This window comes from Dasypus novemcinctus, chromosome 29 (assembly GCF_030445035.2).
Source record: "Dasypus novemcinctus isolate mDasNov1 chromosome 29, mDasNov1.1.hap2, whole genome shotgun sequence".
NCBI classification, from domain to species: Eukaryota; Metazoa; Chordata; class Mammalia; order Cingulata; family Dasypodidae; genus Dasypus; species Dasypus novemcinctus.
Window position 1 is genome coordinate 5,209,193 of NC_080701.1, and position 15,695 is coordinate 5,224,887.

A 15,695-nucleotide genomic window follows, 5' to 3' on the forward strand; every position below is an offset into this window, starting at 1 on the left:
GGTGAGCCTGCCTTCACAAGGAGGCCCCGGGATGTGAACCCAGGACCTCCCATGTGGTAGGCGGGAGCCCAACTGACTGAGCCACAGCCGCTTCCCCACAGTAGTATTTTTCATCTTCTTTTGCCTCTTCAATAAATACTGGTGGATTTATTTGGTTTTCACAGGGCCTCTCCCTCTGCTATTTCATTTATTCCATTGTAGCCCATTGTACCTCTCATGGAATTCTGACATGGGACAAGTGAGTTCCAGTTTCCCCTGCCATGGAGCATATTCCCTGGGAAACAAGCCCGAATGCTTGTAGGAAGTTCATCCAGGAGTCTGCTCCTCTCACTTTGCTAGGTAGAACAGCCATGGGTCTGTGCTATCCGTTTCTCTGCCCTAAAACAGTCCTTGTCCTTTCACAACTCCTGAAGCATATATTCTTTAGTGAAGAAGAGGTGTGGATTAATTTAACTGCCTGACTAGTAACCGTTGTATGTAAGTCCACGAGCACTCTGGGATTTTGACACCATCACCCTCCAGACGATTCCAGTAGCTTCAGTTCACCTGCAGTGAAGGAAGACCCGAACAAAGAGAAATCAAGGAGCTCTTCTGGGATTTATTCTAGTGTGTACACATATGTATTTCTGTGTGTATTCTTCCCATATATTATTCTATAGTGATTCTATATTGGGAATTGTTAGTGGAGAGGTAGGAGGCTCTGATTTTAAATCATTTATCAAATTTCTTTGCTTCTTTAAAGTATTTTAACCTCTCAATATATTCAGATGATATTGTAGCTTTAAAAATATGATTTTCTTTCTAATTTATGCTCTGGAGATTTGTGTTTGCTGTATTTTAGTATTTTGTTCTTATTACTTTATTTTTTTTTTTAGATTTATTTTTTATTTATATCTCTCCCCTTTCCCCCAGTTGTCTGTTCTCTGTGTCCACTTATATTCTTGTCAGCAGCACTGGGGAACTGCATCTTTGTTGTATCATCTTGCTGCATCAGCTCTCCGTGTGTGCGGCACCACTCCTGGGCAGGCTGTGCTTTTTTCGCACTGGGCGGCTCTCCTTACAGGGTGCACTCCTTGTGTGTGGGGCTCCCCTACACGGGGAACACCCCTGCATAGCACAGCACTCCTTGTGCGCATCAGCACCACGTGGGCCAGCTCCACACAAGTCAAGGAGACCCGGGGTTTGAACCCTGGACCTCCCATGTGGTAGGCGGATGCTCTCTCAATTGAGACAAATTGGCTTCCCTGTGTTTTTTAAATAAATTGAAATCTGCTCAAATTAAGGACTGGTGTCACGTCATTTGTTTCTTCTCTGATTTCTCTCTTAGCTCTCCAGGGCAGACTGGCCTTGGGTGGAGCCCGTCAGAGGGCTCCTGGCCAGCGCAGTAACTGTCACCACCCAGAACGGGTGCTCGTCAGCCTGGGACCCCGGCCCCTCTTAAACCCCCCGTGCTTGCTGGTTGGAGCGTCTGTTTTGCCGCCAGAGCCCCGGTCCTCTTGTCCTTTGTACCGTGTGCTTGAACATCTGATAACTGAGGCAGCTCTGGGTGGTGCTTCCAGGGTCATCCCAGCTGTGAGAGTGTTAGGAACGGGGGAGAGTTAACAAGGTAATTGCCACCTTCCTTTTTCATCTCTTTTCAGTCACTGCGTCAACCACCTGTGAGAAATTGGAAAAAGCCAGGAATGAGTTGCAAGTAGCGTATGAAGGGTTTGTGCAGCAGCTCAACCAGCAGCACCAGGCGGACGTGGCGGAGCTAGAGAACCAGCTGCGGGAGTTTTACACCGGGGAGTGCGAGAAGCTTCAGAACATCTACATCGAAGAAGCAGAGAAGTATAAAACTCAACTGCAAGAGCAGGTCAGCTTTCCCAGCCCCTGAGCAGCCCTGGCCCTCGCTGCTTACTTGAATGCTACCTGCGGTTCCCAGCCCATGATGGCTTTCTCTTTCATTTGTTTTTACTTTAATTGGCGACTCTATAGAAGTTTTTCGCCTTTTTAAAAAAGTTAAACCTTTTTTTTGCTTATAGTCAAAGCAATATACACATGATGAATGAAAAGAAGAAAAAATAAAACATAAAATTAAAAAGACCTCTTTTCCCTACTCCCCAGATGGAAGTGCTCAACAAATAACCCAGTGTGCTGATAAACCACTGGTTTGCTTGTCTCCTTTTTTTTTCCCCCAATAGTACTTGTTTTATAACCCATATTACTTTTACTTACTAATATATCATAGACCAATTAAAAAATTTTTTTCAAGTAGCTTTAGGTTTACATAAATGTTACAGAAAAAATATAGGAGATTCCCATATGCCCCACCTCTGCCCCCTTCCATAGTTTCCCACATTAACAGCATCTTTCATTTGTGTGGTATATTTGTTACAACTGATAAACACATATTGAAGCATTGCTACTAAGCATGGACTACAGCTTACAGTATGGTTTACACTTTGCACCACACAATTTTATAGTTATGACAAAAACGTATAATGGCCTGTATCCATCACTGCAATGTTGTGCAGGACAAATCCAATGTCCTGAAAATGCCCCCATGTTATACCTATTCTTCCCTCTCCCATTCCTCAGAACCTCTGGTGGCAACTGCCTTTACAACTGTTCTTCCATTGCTAGAATAATATTAAGTCTGCAGTAGAATAATAGTACGTCCGCTTTAGTCCATTGTTCGTTCTCCAATCTTGAGGATTTTGGAATGGTGATGCCAGCTCTGTTTCTAATTGAGAGGGGGCTTAGATCCCATGGGGCAGGTGAATGGAGCTATGTTGCTTGCAGTTGCAGACACACTCTGTTCCTTGGGTAGGCATTATCCATCATCATCTCCTTGTTATTTGTCCTGGGTAAGTCCAGTGAACTGGAGAGTAGGTGTTGCAACTCTGCTGAGATTTAGGGCTCAACTGGCAAATGAACAGACCAAAGATTTAAGTCTCTGGGACACATATTTAATAAGTATAGTGCTAATTATAGCTTCAAATAAGAGAAGCAGAAGAGCCATGTTTAGGGAAACTATTAATGAGTCTAACTCCATTAAACTACAGAGCATAAATTCCAAAGTAAGGCCCACTGACAGGATGCCGAATTCCTGAGCTTCTCTACCCTGCTTATAGCGTCTAGATACCTGTAGAGCCCTCAAGAGCTCTGCTGTTTGAGGCACTGTTTACTGTGGCAGTCAATGAAATCTTGCCGAGACATGCATAAGCATAATCTGGAATGACCTCCCAACTCACTTTGAATCTCTTTGCCATAAAAACTCATTTGTGTTTACCATTTCCCACTTTGGGTCGAGGTCTTTTTCTAGATGCGTTGCTAGTTGGCACTTGGTAATAATCCCTCAGTGCCAGGGAGGCTCATACCCAGGAGTCATGCCCCGTGCCAGGGGGAAGGTAGTATGTTTATATACTGAATTTGTTTTTGAGAGAAGCTGCATTTGAGCACCAAGGAGGCTTTCAGGAGTTAAGTCTTAGGCAATATATAATACTAGGCTAAGTTTCGATTTCACAAGAACAGGTTCACAAGTATAGTCATCAATATCATGAGGCTGGCGTAATGGTCTGTCTTCCTCTCTAGCCACTGCCAATGTACTCGGGATTCTCGCCACTCTATTAGAGAATGTAGCAGGACTCCCCAGGATGGGAATTCAATATTCTTTCGGTTATGGTGTGGGTCTCCACCCACTGACACAAGACCCCATTAACATTTGAACATATTCATATGCCTTAGAGGCATGCGCCAGGTGCATCTCTCCCCATACATCCCCCCATCACTGACATCCCACACCAGTGGTCCTCCCCTGCCACAGCTGTGACCCTTCTGTAATCCAAAACCTCTCCAAAAACGAAGCCAAAAATTAAAATAACCAAATAAAATCAATAAGAAAAAATAATAAAAATAAAATGCAAAAATAAACAATAAAATGAAATAAAACAAAAAATTTTTTATACATTATATCTTTCATCACTGTGAGATCTGTTATATTGTGGGTATATGAGCAGTTTCTTCCATGTGTTCCCCCAGTGCCTTGGTTTTTTCACTTTATCTTCAAAGAAGCTTTAGGTTACAGAAAAGTCACCTAGAGAATATAGGGGCTTCCCATATACCCAACACCCTCTCCCTTTCCACCCTTCACTATTAATAACATTCTACATGTGGATGGTACATTTGTTACAATTGATGTACAAATATTGAACGTTGCTACTCACCATGGTTGAGAGTTTACACTATGGTTTGCATTTTGCACCATCCACTTTCATAGGTGTTGATGAAATGTAGAATGTCCTGTGTCTGTTATTGCAAGATCATGCAGAACAATTCCAGTGCCCTAAAGCCCTGCGCTCCTTCCATTCTCTTATTCCCTCCTTCCCCTCAGAACCTGGGTAACTACTAAGTTCCCGTTACTGTAGAATAAGTTTCCTAGTTACATGCATTAATAGCGAAGGCTTGACCTACTTGTCTGTTTTCTTTTATTGGGCACTGTCTATGTTCTCGAGGAATTCTTGCCCTTTTAATTGAGACCATAGCAGGACTCCCCAGGGTGGGAGTTTAATATTTTCTTGTTTAGTGTGTGGGGTTCCACCCACTGAGATAACACACTGTGACAAAATGAGCACTTCGATATTCCATAGACACCTACCCCAGGTGCACGCCTTCCCACATACTCCCCTACCGCCAGCCCCTTGCGCAGTAACCCTCCCCTGCCATATTTGCCAAAAGAACATTCCTACCATTGTAGTTTTAACCACAGACCTGCAAGTCCCCAGAGTTCACCTGCTCCTTCCTCCAGACACCCCCCAGTTCCATGGATAGTCCACCCCAAACCCCAACGTCCTCCCCCTCACAGACCAGCACCGCTGAGCCCACCCACATCCCTGCACCCCTCTCATGCCCACCCACTGCCCAACCACCCCCTTCCGCCTCATCACAGATTTTGCACATATGGGCAGTGGCTCCCCACCCTCGGCTCCCTCTCTGTCTCCTGTGAACCCATCTTCCAGACTCTGGCTCTGTGAATCTTCTCAATTTGCTTAAGTCATAGACCCCTTTTTTATTTCTTTACCCCCCCCCCCCCCCCGCTTTTAACTCATTTGTTTAGCAAATATTTACTATGTGCCTGGATGAGCTAAGAATTAAGGAGATGGCAGGGAACATGGTGCCCGTGGGATGTGGAGCTGATGTAGACCCAACCCCACGAAGAATAGCCCGATTCCTTGTGGTGGACTCAGCCACAGCTCAAGGGTTTATGCTCCTCAGGGCTGGGGGGGTGGATGGAGAGCTTCAGAGTGGTAAATCCAAATTGGGTTGTGTTTTTTACATGTGTTAGTAGCCCTAGAGCTTTTCTTAAATATATATATTTTTATTACTAAAGAAGTTTAGATTACATAAATGTTGCATAAAAAAATCTGTGGGGATTCCCATATAGCCTACCCTCTCCCTCCCACACTTTCCCACATTAGCAACATCTTTCATTAGTGTGGTACATTTGTTACAACTGATGAACACGTATTGGAGCATTGCTCCACGGACTATAGTTTACATATAGTTTACACTTTGTACCGCACAATTTTATAGGTTATGACAAAATGTATAATGGCCTGGATCCACCTCTGCAGTGTCATGCAGGACAATTGCAATGTCCCCAAAACACCCCATGTTACTTCTGTTCTTCCCTCTCTCTCCCCTCAGAACCTCTGATGGCCACTGCCTTTGTATCAATGACAAAATATCCTCCATTGCTAGGAAAATAATAGGCCTATAATAGAATACCAAGTCTACTTTAGTCCATTGTTCATTCCCTAACCTTGAGGATTTGGGGGTGGTGATGCCCACTTGATGCAAACTTAAGTTCAAAGGACTCGTAATGTTGCTGCTAATATAGTCAGGGCTTTTGGTTCTACTGGTAAGCCATCACTTTGTTTGTTTCTTATAGTTTGACAACTTAAATGCTACTCACGAAACCTCCAAACTGGAAGTTGAAGCCAGCCACGCAGAGAAAATAGAATTGCTAAAGAAGGCATATGAAACCTCCCTTTCAGGCAAGGATGCCTTTTATATCTAAATAGACTAAGAGCTAGTGGAGCAGTGTGATGTGCTCTAAAAGGGAAATGATTCATGACTTTCCCCTCCAGAGAATACCCCATGCTGTGCAGTTTGGAACGTCCTAGCTTCCTTTTGCATTGTTCTTTGTTAACAGATACCCTTTCACTGAAGGATGCAAATAACAATTTGCTATATATGGCAGTCTTTTAGGAAACAGCATGAACTTTTAGATATTTTAAAGGCTGTGTGTGTGTGTATGTATGTGTGTGTGTATGTATGTGGAGGTGGTGGAGGTGGAGGAGGTGATTGAGGAGGTGGTGGAGGAGGTGGTAGTAGAGGTGGTGGAGGAGGCAGTGGAGGAGGTCGTGGAAGTGGAGGTAGAAGTGGAAGAGGTAAAGGAGGTGATGGAGGGGGTGGAGGTGTTGATGGAGGAGGTGGAAGAGGTGGTGGTGCTGGAAGTGGTGGAGGCAGAGGAGGTGAAGGAGGTGGAGATGGAGGAGGTGGAAGTGGTGAAGGAGGTGGAGGAGGTAGTGATAGAGGTAGAGGTGGTGGAGGAGGTGGAGGTGGTAGAGGGGAGGTAGAGGTGGTGGAGGAGGTAGTGGTAGAGGTGGAGGTAGAGGTGGTGGTGGAGGAGGTGGAGGAGGAGGTGGTAGTAGAGGTGGTGGAGGAGGTAGAGAAGGAGGTGGCAGAGGCGGTGATGGAGGTGGAGGAGGTGGTGGAGGTGGTGGTGGTGATGGTGGAGGAGATGGTGGAGGAGGTGGTAGTAGAGGTGGTGGAGGAGGTGATAGTAGAGGTGGAGGAGGTGATAGTAGAGGTGGTGGAGGAGGAGGTGGAGGAGGTGGAGGTGGAGGAGGTGGTGGAGAAGATGGTAGTAGAGGTGGTAGAGGAGATGGTGGAGGAGGTGGTGGAGGCAGTGGTGGAGTGGAGGAGGTGGTGGAGGTGGTGGAGGTGGTGGAGGTGGTGGTGGTGGTGATGGTGGAGGAGATGGTGGAGGAGGTGGTAGTAGAGGTGGTGGAGGAGGTGATAGTAGAGATGGAAGAGGTGATAGTAGAGGTGCTCCAGTAACTGCAGGTGGAAAAGCAATGACGTAAAATATCATGGCCTCAAAAAATCTCACTTCTTTCCAGAAATCAAGAAGAGTCATGAACTGGAAAAGAAGTCACTTGAGGATTTGCTTTTTGAGAAACAGGAATCACTAGAGGTGGGTAAATTTAGTTAAAAAAAAATCACCCTTGTCAAGTCTGTGCGTATTTGGTGTGTCTCTGTGTACATCTGCTGCGTCCGATGTCCACTTTTTAACTTATGTTTCACTGTTTGTGTTTTAGAAACAAATCAGTGATCTGAAGAGTGAAAATGATGCTTTAAATGAAAAGTTGAAATCAGAAGAACAAAAAAGAATATCAAGAGAGAAATCAAATTTAGTAGGTTTTGTGTGCTGCTCCATCACTCCTGCCTTTTTCTTCTGTTCTTTGCCTTTTAGAGTTGGTCACTTACTTGTTCAGCAGCTAGCGTGTTTCTACAGGTGTATTTTTTCGTATCTTACATTGTCCTTTTTAAATTATGTCAGGTGGTTTCTTTGTTTACTGGTGTCTCTTTTTTAAATCCTAAAAAAGTGATGAAGCCAGGAATGCTTAAGTGTGCAATATTTTTTAAATTATTTATTTTTAAAGAAGCTTTAAATTACATAAATATTATATATAAAAAATATAAGGGATTCCCATATGCCCCACTCCCTCCCCCTTCCACATTTTCCCACATCGACAACATCCCTCTTTAGTGTGGTACATTTGCTACAATTGATGAACACACAGCGAAGTGTTCCTGCTAGCCATGGGTTGTAGTTTACATTATAATTTATACTCTGTCCTGTACATTTTTGTATGTTATGACAAAATATACAATGGCCTGTATCCATCACTGCCATGTCCTGCAGGACAAGTCCAATGTCCTGAAAATGCCCCCATTTTCCACCTATTCTTTCCTCTCCCTTCAGACCCTCTGGTGGCCACTGCCTTTATATCGATGGTAAGAGTCCTTCCAGGCAGTGTATTTTAAGTCATCGAAGCAAATACTTACAGGGAGACAAGAAAACCTTTTGCTTAATATTTATTAATTCAGGTCAGGGTTTTCGTGAAAACCACTTTTTAAAAGAAAAATAACTGCTTGGTTGACCTATAATCCACATACCCTGCAGTCCACCTGTGAAGTCCCTTGCTAATTGATTCTTGGTGTATTTACAAAGCTGTGCGCTGACCACCACTGTCTGAGTCCAGAACCTGTTTTCATCACTTCAAAAGAAAATCCTGCCCCCGGCCACCTGCTCCCCATTTCCCCTCCTCCCCGCAGGCCTCGGCAGCCACTCATTTTCTTTCCTCCTCTCTGAATTTGCCTATTTTGGCCATCCCACGTAAAAGGCACCGTAGACTGCAGCACCCTCTGCGTCTCGCTCCTTTCACTTGGCGTAACGTTTTGAGGGTCACCCGTGTCGCGGCACGTGTCAGCATCGGTCCTTACCATGGGTGGAGTTCACCTCTGAAAGTACAGCTGTCTCCTGTAAGCTCACTTTTCTGTTGCAACCTGTCCCCTTACTCCTCTGCATTTTCTTTCTTGTTTTTATTTTTCTCTCTTTCTCTGCCTTTAGCACCCCAATTTTAATTTCATATATTTGGGCTCTGGAACTGCAGAAGCCAATCTTTCTCACCACTGAAAATCCGTTGCCAGCTCAGGGTACCTGGTGAGCCCTTTCTGATCATCTTGTTGGGAGATTCCTGATATTTTGATAAAGTTAGATCAGGTCGTATTCAGTGACACCTCTAAGCTCCTCGTTCTGGAAGGTTATTTTGAAAAGTCACTGATTTCTGAAAGAAACCTGGACTCCCACGCAGGAGGTAAACGTCAGGAACCACGCAGGGAACGGTGGCAGGCGCCCTCCCGGGACGCGCAGCTCTGTGCCCGCGGGCCTCCGTGTAGCCAGGGGGGACGCGGGTGGAGGAGAGCAGTGGCGGCCACGTCCGTCCCCTCTAATCGTCCCGAGGTGGCGGCACAAGAGGGCGCCCAAAGGCAAGGGCAGCTGGCAGAGACGTCGGGACACTGCAGGTCCTGAGCCATCACGGCGTGGACTCAGATGGGATCTCCCTTCATAAGACTTTCATGCTAATGTGCTGGAGGTGCAGTTAACGTTGGGATTTAAGATATATTTAGGGGATTTGAATCTCTGGACTGACAATGTGATAGCCAGGTCCTGAGCCTCAACAGACTCCAGCACCTACAATCTGATCTATTGGACTTACCGCACTCAGCTAAGATGGAGTTGAAGAAGGACAATCACCACACCATGGAGCCTAGAGTGATTACAACTGAAAATGGGAGGATTGCATCCAGCATCCATGTGGAATTTGAGCCTCCTCTTGACATAGAGGTGCAATGGACACAACCAATCCAATGTCCACATAGAAGAGGTGGTATTGGATTGAGAAAAGTGGACATGGTGGACGATGGGTATGGGGAAAGGCAGGAAGAGATGAGAGGTGGAGGTGTCTTTGGGACATGGAGCTGCCCTGGATGGTGCTTCAGAGGCAATCACCGGACATTGTAAATCCTCACAGGGCCCACTGGATGGAATGGGGGAGAGTATGGGCCATGATGTGGACCATTGACTATGAGGTGCAGAGGTGCCCAAAGATGTACTTACCAAATCCAATGGATGTGTCATGATGATGGGAACGAGTGTTGTTGGGGGGGGAGAGGGGGGGTGGGGGAGCGGGGTTGAATGGGACCTCACATATATATTTTTGATGTAATATTATTACAAAGTCAATAAAAAAAAAAAAAGAATGGGAAAAAATAAATAAAATCGGGCAGAGTAAACGACCCCGTTTCCCACTGACACAAACGGGGTGGGATTAGCTGTAGCCTCGGGGTAAGAAGAAATCTTTACGCGGAAGGAGGGAGAACAGGACAGGTCCCTGGACCAGCCGGGTGGCCGTGAGTGGCCGTGGGGGGCACGTGTTCTCCCTCTGGGAGGGAGGGCCCTGGAGGAAGCGATCCCCGCCGGCCACCCCAGCTCGCCCACTCCGTTCCTCCCCAAGGCCTGGTGGAGCGCGAGCCCTGAAGCTCTGCGCTCCTCGTCTTACCTAAGACGTGTCCCCTAGACACCCGATCAGAAGATGATGGGCGGTTGAGCCACATTATTAACAGTGGGTTGAACTGAATTTCCACAGATAAAGCCAGGGGCGGGCGTAATTCTACCCTACTCTGTTCTCAGAGCGTGGTCTCCCCTTATGCAGTGTTTGTTTGGGATAGAATTTTAGTTGAGCAGGTACTATATGCCGTGGAGGTATGGGGATGTCCTAACGTAAAACAGTCCGGTGTCACGGCTCTAGAGGAGTGGCCAGACCAGCATGATCCACCGTAAGAAAAATCCAGAAGACCCGGAACGTGACCGACCAGGGCTGCTCCCGGGGATTTCACAGGAAGGAAGTGCTCCCGGTGACCGGCGCGCCTGCTGCTTGCTGTGCTCTGTCCACTCTGAGCAGTTACTGGCGGTCCCCATTTCTCCACCCAACACCATGAAGCTCTTGCAGACTGCCTCATCTCTAGCCAGAGCTCTGTTTTGTATTTTAAGCATTTTTCCCCTCTTATTTCCAATAAAATATTTGCTATTGCCAATATTTTTTCCATATTAAGTTGCTGGCAAGTGGATGAAATGTTTGTTGTTTTTATTGAAAACTTATAACCAAAGTCTTTGGGAATAAAATCTTAAGCCTTCCTTTGACCTCTTTGAAACTGCTGTGAGAAGAGAAGCTGGGATTCCCTTGCTACTTGTCTGTCTCATTTCTAAATCTCATCAAAAGGTTCTTTGCATGAAGAATTTGAACTATGTGATCGTGTGAAATGATCAGGCAGTGATGTCCTGCTCTGTCTTTTCTAGAAAAATCCTCAGATCATGTATCTGGAGCAAGAGTTAGAAAGCCTGAAAGCTGTGCTAGAGATCAAAAATGAGAAACTGCATCAACAGGACGTCGAACTCATGAAGATGGAGAAACTGGTACGTGTACTTCAGAGAAGCGATGGGGCGCTTTACCCCACGGGGTGGTAGCTCTGAACTACAACTGTGCAGTTAGCCACTACTGAGAGAGATTCGGAAATAATGCAGAAGGAAAAGTATGGTTTCTTTCAAAGTTTGCTCAAAGCTTATTCATTGCAGCCTTCTCTAACTTTTTTTTCCCCAAGGAACCTAAAACAGCATTGAGTGCTTGGAAAATGTAGAAGACACAAATCAGCCTTATATTTCAGTGGTCTGCAAATCTTCACCTGCCTAAGAAACATTTTTACATTGTGTAAAAGAAGTACTTTAATATACCACCCTGTCTGGGCAGGTTTCTTACAGTCAAAACCGATATGTAAATTAATACCATGGGAGAAATTCAATCTTTCTAGCTATGATAAATTCTTCATCTTGCTTCTTGTGAACTAGAATGTGATAAAAAAAAAAAATCGTGTGATTACAATAAAATGAATCCAATTGGAAAAAGAGCAAGCATTATGAAGAATCTGAATGAAATTTAGTTTCAGTGGCCGATAGGCTAGAGAACTGGTGTTGCTGTGTGATGTCTGCCTGCACCGTGTGTGAGCGGCATACCCAGCGCCCACTGCGGCCTCCCTGGCGCGGGCAGCACTGCCGTTAGCCTGGCCCCCGGCCTACCTGGCAGGGTTGGGGGGCAGCTTAGGTGACCCCAGCCATTACCGTAGTGTCCTTTCAACTGTGCCCCCCTCCTCCCCCTGCTGGCCCCCGCCCCTGCCCCTGTGACGAGTGACTCGGTACTTACTAAGTGCCTCGGAAAACCCCAAACCACTCCTGGAGCACCGAGGCCGCCCCTTTTTATTCTTCTTGTGGTGGCGGTGGGTTTTTTTCTTCTTTTATTTTTTGGTTTTGTTTTTTATTCTTCTTGTGGTGGTGGTGGATTTTTTTCTTCTTTTTTTTTTTTTTTTGTTTTGTTTTCCCTCTAGAGACTATTATTTAAGCCCCTGTGTGGATATATGGGTGCTTTGAATTATCAGGAAACTGGCTTTTTTAGATGTGGTTATCAGTGAGCCACTTCCTGCCAAAGGGCATCCTTTTAGACCGGGTAACTCTTGGAAGACTCTGAAAATTCTGTTAATATGTTGCCTGATCTATGCATCAAAACTTAAAAAAAATTCATATGCGGTGAAATAGACTCACCCATCAAATTACCAGGACATCCTAATTTCATTTTGTTGATCTATAAGTATGCTCTTATGTTCCAGAGGTATCATCAAATTAGTCTCTATGTGTGGAGGAATAGGTTGAAATGACGACTGGTAAACCACAGCTACACTGTGTACTTGTCAGCTTCGGGGCTTTGTGGAAAATGAGACCCCTGGGAAGCAAGGGGGCTTCCTGAGAACCTCGGGGATGCGAGCGGGCTGGGCTGCTGCGGCCCTAAAATGAGGGATTGGAGCCAGTCACTGCCCAGGGTTCCCACCCTGTATTTTTATCCTGAAGTCCTTTATAATTACTGGCAATGCCAAGCTCCCCTTTTTTCTTACATTCTAGTCTCATATCCTGGAAAGTTATTTCACCTGAAAGGCTCATCCTGAGCGCTTTCTGGATAGTAGGAAATCTTAAAAACACGGTGCTCAACTAGGAGTCACAATCAACACGAATGAGGCGTATGCTGCAACGAGCAGGGGCTTAGACTTCATTCAGATGGAGCTGTGAGGTTGCCTCGTAGGCAAGTAATAAAATCTCACCTTTAGAAAGCGAGCTGGGAGTAATCAGCTCGTCCTGTTACATGAGTAGGTGATTAAATGTCTCACGCACGCCAGCAGGAAAGCCCGTGCACCTTCGCTCGAACTGAGCTTACGCCTTTCTTTGGATGTTCGGCAGAGCTTTGTTCTATCGCTGGTTTGTTGTGGCCCCTCAGTGGTAAACGCAAAAGAGTAACTGGGAAGCCACATTTACGGCCACGTTAAACAGCCGATCTCTTGGCCTCTGAGGTTTTCATCAAATGCGTGAGTCTTACAGCAATGTCCCTTAAGAAGGCAGCCCTCGATAAACATGGGCTGACTAGCTGTCGTTTTTGTTTAACAATTTGAAACTCAAGGAGACGTGGGCCCCAGCTTGCTCAGGACGAGGTGCCAGTTCTCAGGGTGAATTCTAAAACGGTGGGACTTGGGACAAATCCACTTTCAAGTGGCTTGGCATACTTTTTTTTTTTTAACATACTGGGGGCCAGGGATTTAACCCGGGACCTTGTATTTGGGAAGTCAGTGCTCAACCATGGAGCCGTATCGGTCCCCTGAGCTGGTTTTTTCATGTTTTGCTTGTGGTTTTGTTTTTTTCTAGGAGGCACCGGGAGCCAAACTCAGGACCTCCCATGTGGGAGGCGGGCGTTCAATTGCTCGAGCTACATCTGCTCCCCGGGCAAACATTTTTTAAAAATACTATCTTGGTACTATATTTTGCTGCTTTAGAGCCTTTTTGGAATGAAGCAGCATAAAAGTGTTTCAGTAAACTAAACTAGGATGTTTTCCTTAATTAAATCTCTCCAAAGCATGCTTGTGTCGGGGATGTGCTGTAGGATATGAGGGATTTTTTTTAACATAGTATAAATGTTGGAATTCTTGTTTAAACCAAGGTGGACAACAACACAGTGCTGGTTGACAGGTTGAAGCGATTCCAGCAGGAGAATGAGGAGCTGAAAGCTCGGATGGACAAGCACATGGCAATTTCAAGGTAAAAGTAAAGTGGTCCCCTGTTTCCCAAGCTCCTGGCTTCCTTGACTTCCTAGGGTTTACTTTGTTGCCACTTTCTACCCAGGTACTTCCTGGAAATGCAATTGAAGTGAGCATAGGGGTACTCCTTTCTACCTGGCAAATACGATTGTGGCATTGCATGGTTTTACCAACGGCTTGACCCGAGCGCTCAGATTTAAACGAGGTCCCCAGTGCGCTCAGAGAAAGAGCAGCTCAGAAGCAGATGGGAGAGGGTCACAAAACAGGTAGCATGTCTGTGGAAGCGTCGCTCAGCCTGCTGTGAAACTGCCAAAAAAAAGCGACGTTCTTTCTTGGTTCAAGCTTACATTTCCCGGGGTTCCTCTGTGCAGGAATCCAGTTTTGTTCCACAGGGATATAGTTTTCACATTTAAGACGGGAAGACCTTTTGTCCAGGTTGGGTTTCACCTAGGTGGTCACAGCTCCTGGCTGTTTCTTGTTTTGAAGGCAACTCTCCACGGAGCAGGCTGTCCTGCAGGAGTCGCTGGAGAAGGAGTCCAAAGTCAACAAGCGGCTCTCCATGGAGAACGAGGAGCTGCTGTGGAAGCTGCACAACGGCACCTGTGCGGGCCCCAGGGACCCCCCGCGCCAGGGAGCCCCGGCCTCCCCCACAGCGCTCCCCCCCGACGACACTTCCTGAGGGCCGGGGGCCTGGGAGCCTTTGCATCCAGGCCACGGGGCCGGCCCCGAGACGGTGCCAGGAGCCCGAGCTCCGGACGCGTAGGCGCGGTCACCGCGACAGAACTGGAAAGCCACCCGGGCAGCGCCGGCCGGCCAGAGCCCTGCAGCGAGACTGTCGACCTCATCCGAGGGACTCCAAAACAGATTCCGGAACCAGTGACCCGCAGGGACGCCGTTGCACAGCGCACTTGAAGAATGAGAGATTCTTGTTCGTTGCCTTTTTCACCTAAGTGTAAGGGGAAAACCTCTCAGGGGCCTATGAAAATAAAAATTTATAACCTTTCTACTGTTCCTCACCACAGACACCTGCTTGTGGCTTTTCTTTTGGTCTGAGTGGGACGTGTGAATGGAATGGGTGCAGCCTGTCGCCCTCTCTCTGGGTGGCGGAAGGAGCTGGATGTATCTGGGCACGTGCAAATCACACTGTGGACATTTCAGAAGCCACAGAAGAAGGAGCAGTCGCTGCTTGAACGATGACTGCCACCAGCTCCACCCAAGCCTTCCCCACGGGTGCAGAGGGAATGACAGGGAAAACTGACCTGTCGGGTCTGTCCGCTTCTTAGTATCCTTTCGGTGTAACCTGTTGGCAGTTTTCCACTGTCCGGCCATGTCAGTTGAAGCGAGCAAGATATTTTGCTGTAGATTTCTAACTTACCCCTCTGAGCCGAAACACTGTACTATACCCCCTTTTCTCAGGCTATGAGCAAATGTAGAACCCTAATTTTTCTAAAAATCTGCACAGAGATAAAGGGCAGTGCTAATGGCTTGTCTCTGCTAATTTTCACCTTAATTAAGCTATGCTTACAGACTGACGCTGTCACTTCTCTGCCTTTCTCCCACCCCCCTCACCCCCCGTTTTTCTCTCCCCATCCAGAGCCACAACAGCACACCTCCTACCTCCCGCCTCTTTCCCCCAGGAGAAGGCTAAGAAGCAATGTGCCCTTCCAGGGCCAGCTAATTTCAAGGTGCTGAAGCCACTTTCCAAATAAGTAAGGCCTCATGCTACGGGTTTTGAAAACCTTAAAGAGAAAGTCAGTGGCTGGCAGAACCAAAAAGGTCGGGGTGAATTAGGAGCACTCGATTAAAGAACGATGCAGCGTTTAATAGAGCAAAGCCGTCTGGGAAGGCAGGCTGTTTCTGCATATACTTGGCGGAATTCTTCTGTCCTTGGGAAG

General features: G+C 46.5%; 1 protein-coding gene across 5 annotated transcripts in view; it reads left to right on the forward strand.

Annotated features, from left to right (window-relative positions):
- Nucleotides 1-14,823, forward strand: part of MTUS1 (microtubule associated scaffold protein 1) — a 141,183-nt gene extending 126,360 nt beyond the window's left edge. For all 5 annotated transcript variants that reach the window (XM_058289959.2, XM_071212614.1, XM_071212616.1 and 2 more), the window contains 7 exons: nucleotides 1,641-1,855; nucleotides 5,933-6,038; nucleotides 7,170-7,243; nucleotides 7,368-7,463; nucleotides 10,973-11,089; nucleotides 13,704-13,801; nucleotides 14,287-14,823. In XM_058289959.2, the coding sequence (XP_058145942.1) occupies nucleotides 1,641-1,855; nucleotides 5,933-6,038; nucleotides 7,170-7,243; nucleotides 7,368-7,463; nucleotides 10,973-11,089; nucleotides 13,704-13,801; nucleotides 14,287-14,479 (899 nt within the window). In that variant the 3' untranslated portion in view covers nucleotides 14,480-14,823. The remainder of the gene's footprint in view (nucleotides 1-1,640; nucleotides 1,856-5,932; nucleotides 6,039-7,169; nucleotides 7,244-7,367; nucleotides 7,464-10,972; nucleotides 11,090-13,703; nucleotides 13,802-14,286) is intronic.
- Nucleotides 14,824-15,695: the final 872 nt, after the last annotated feature.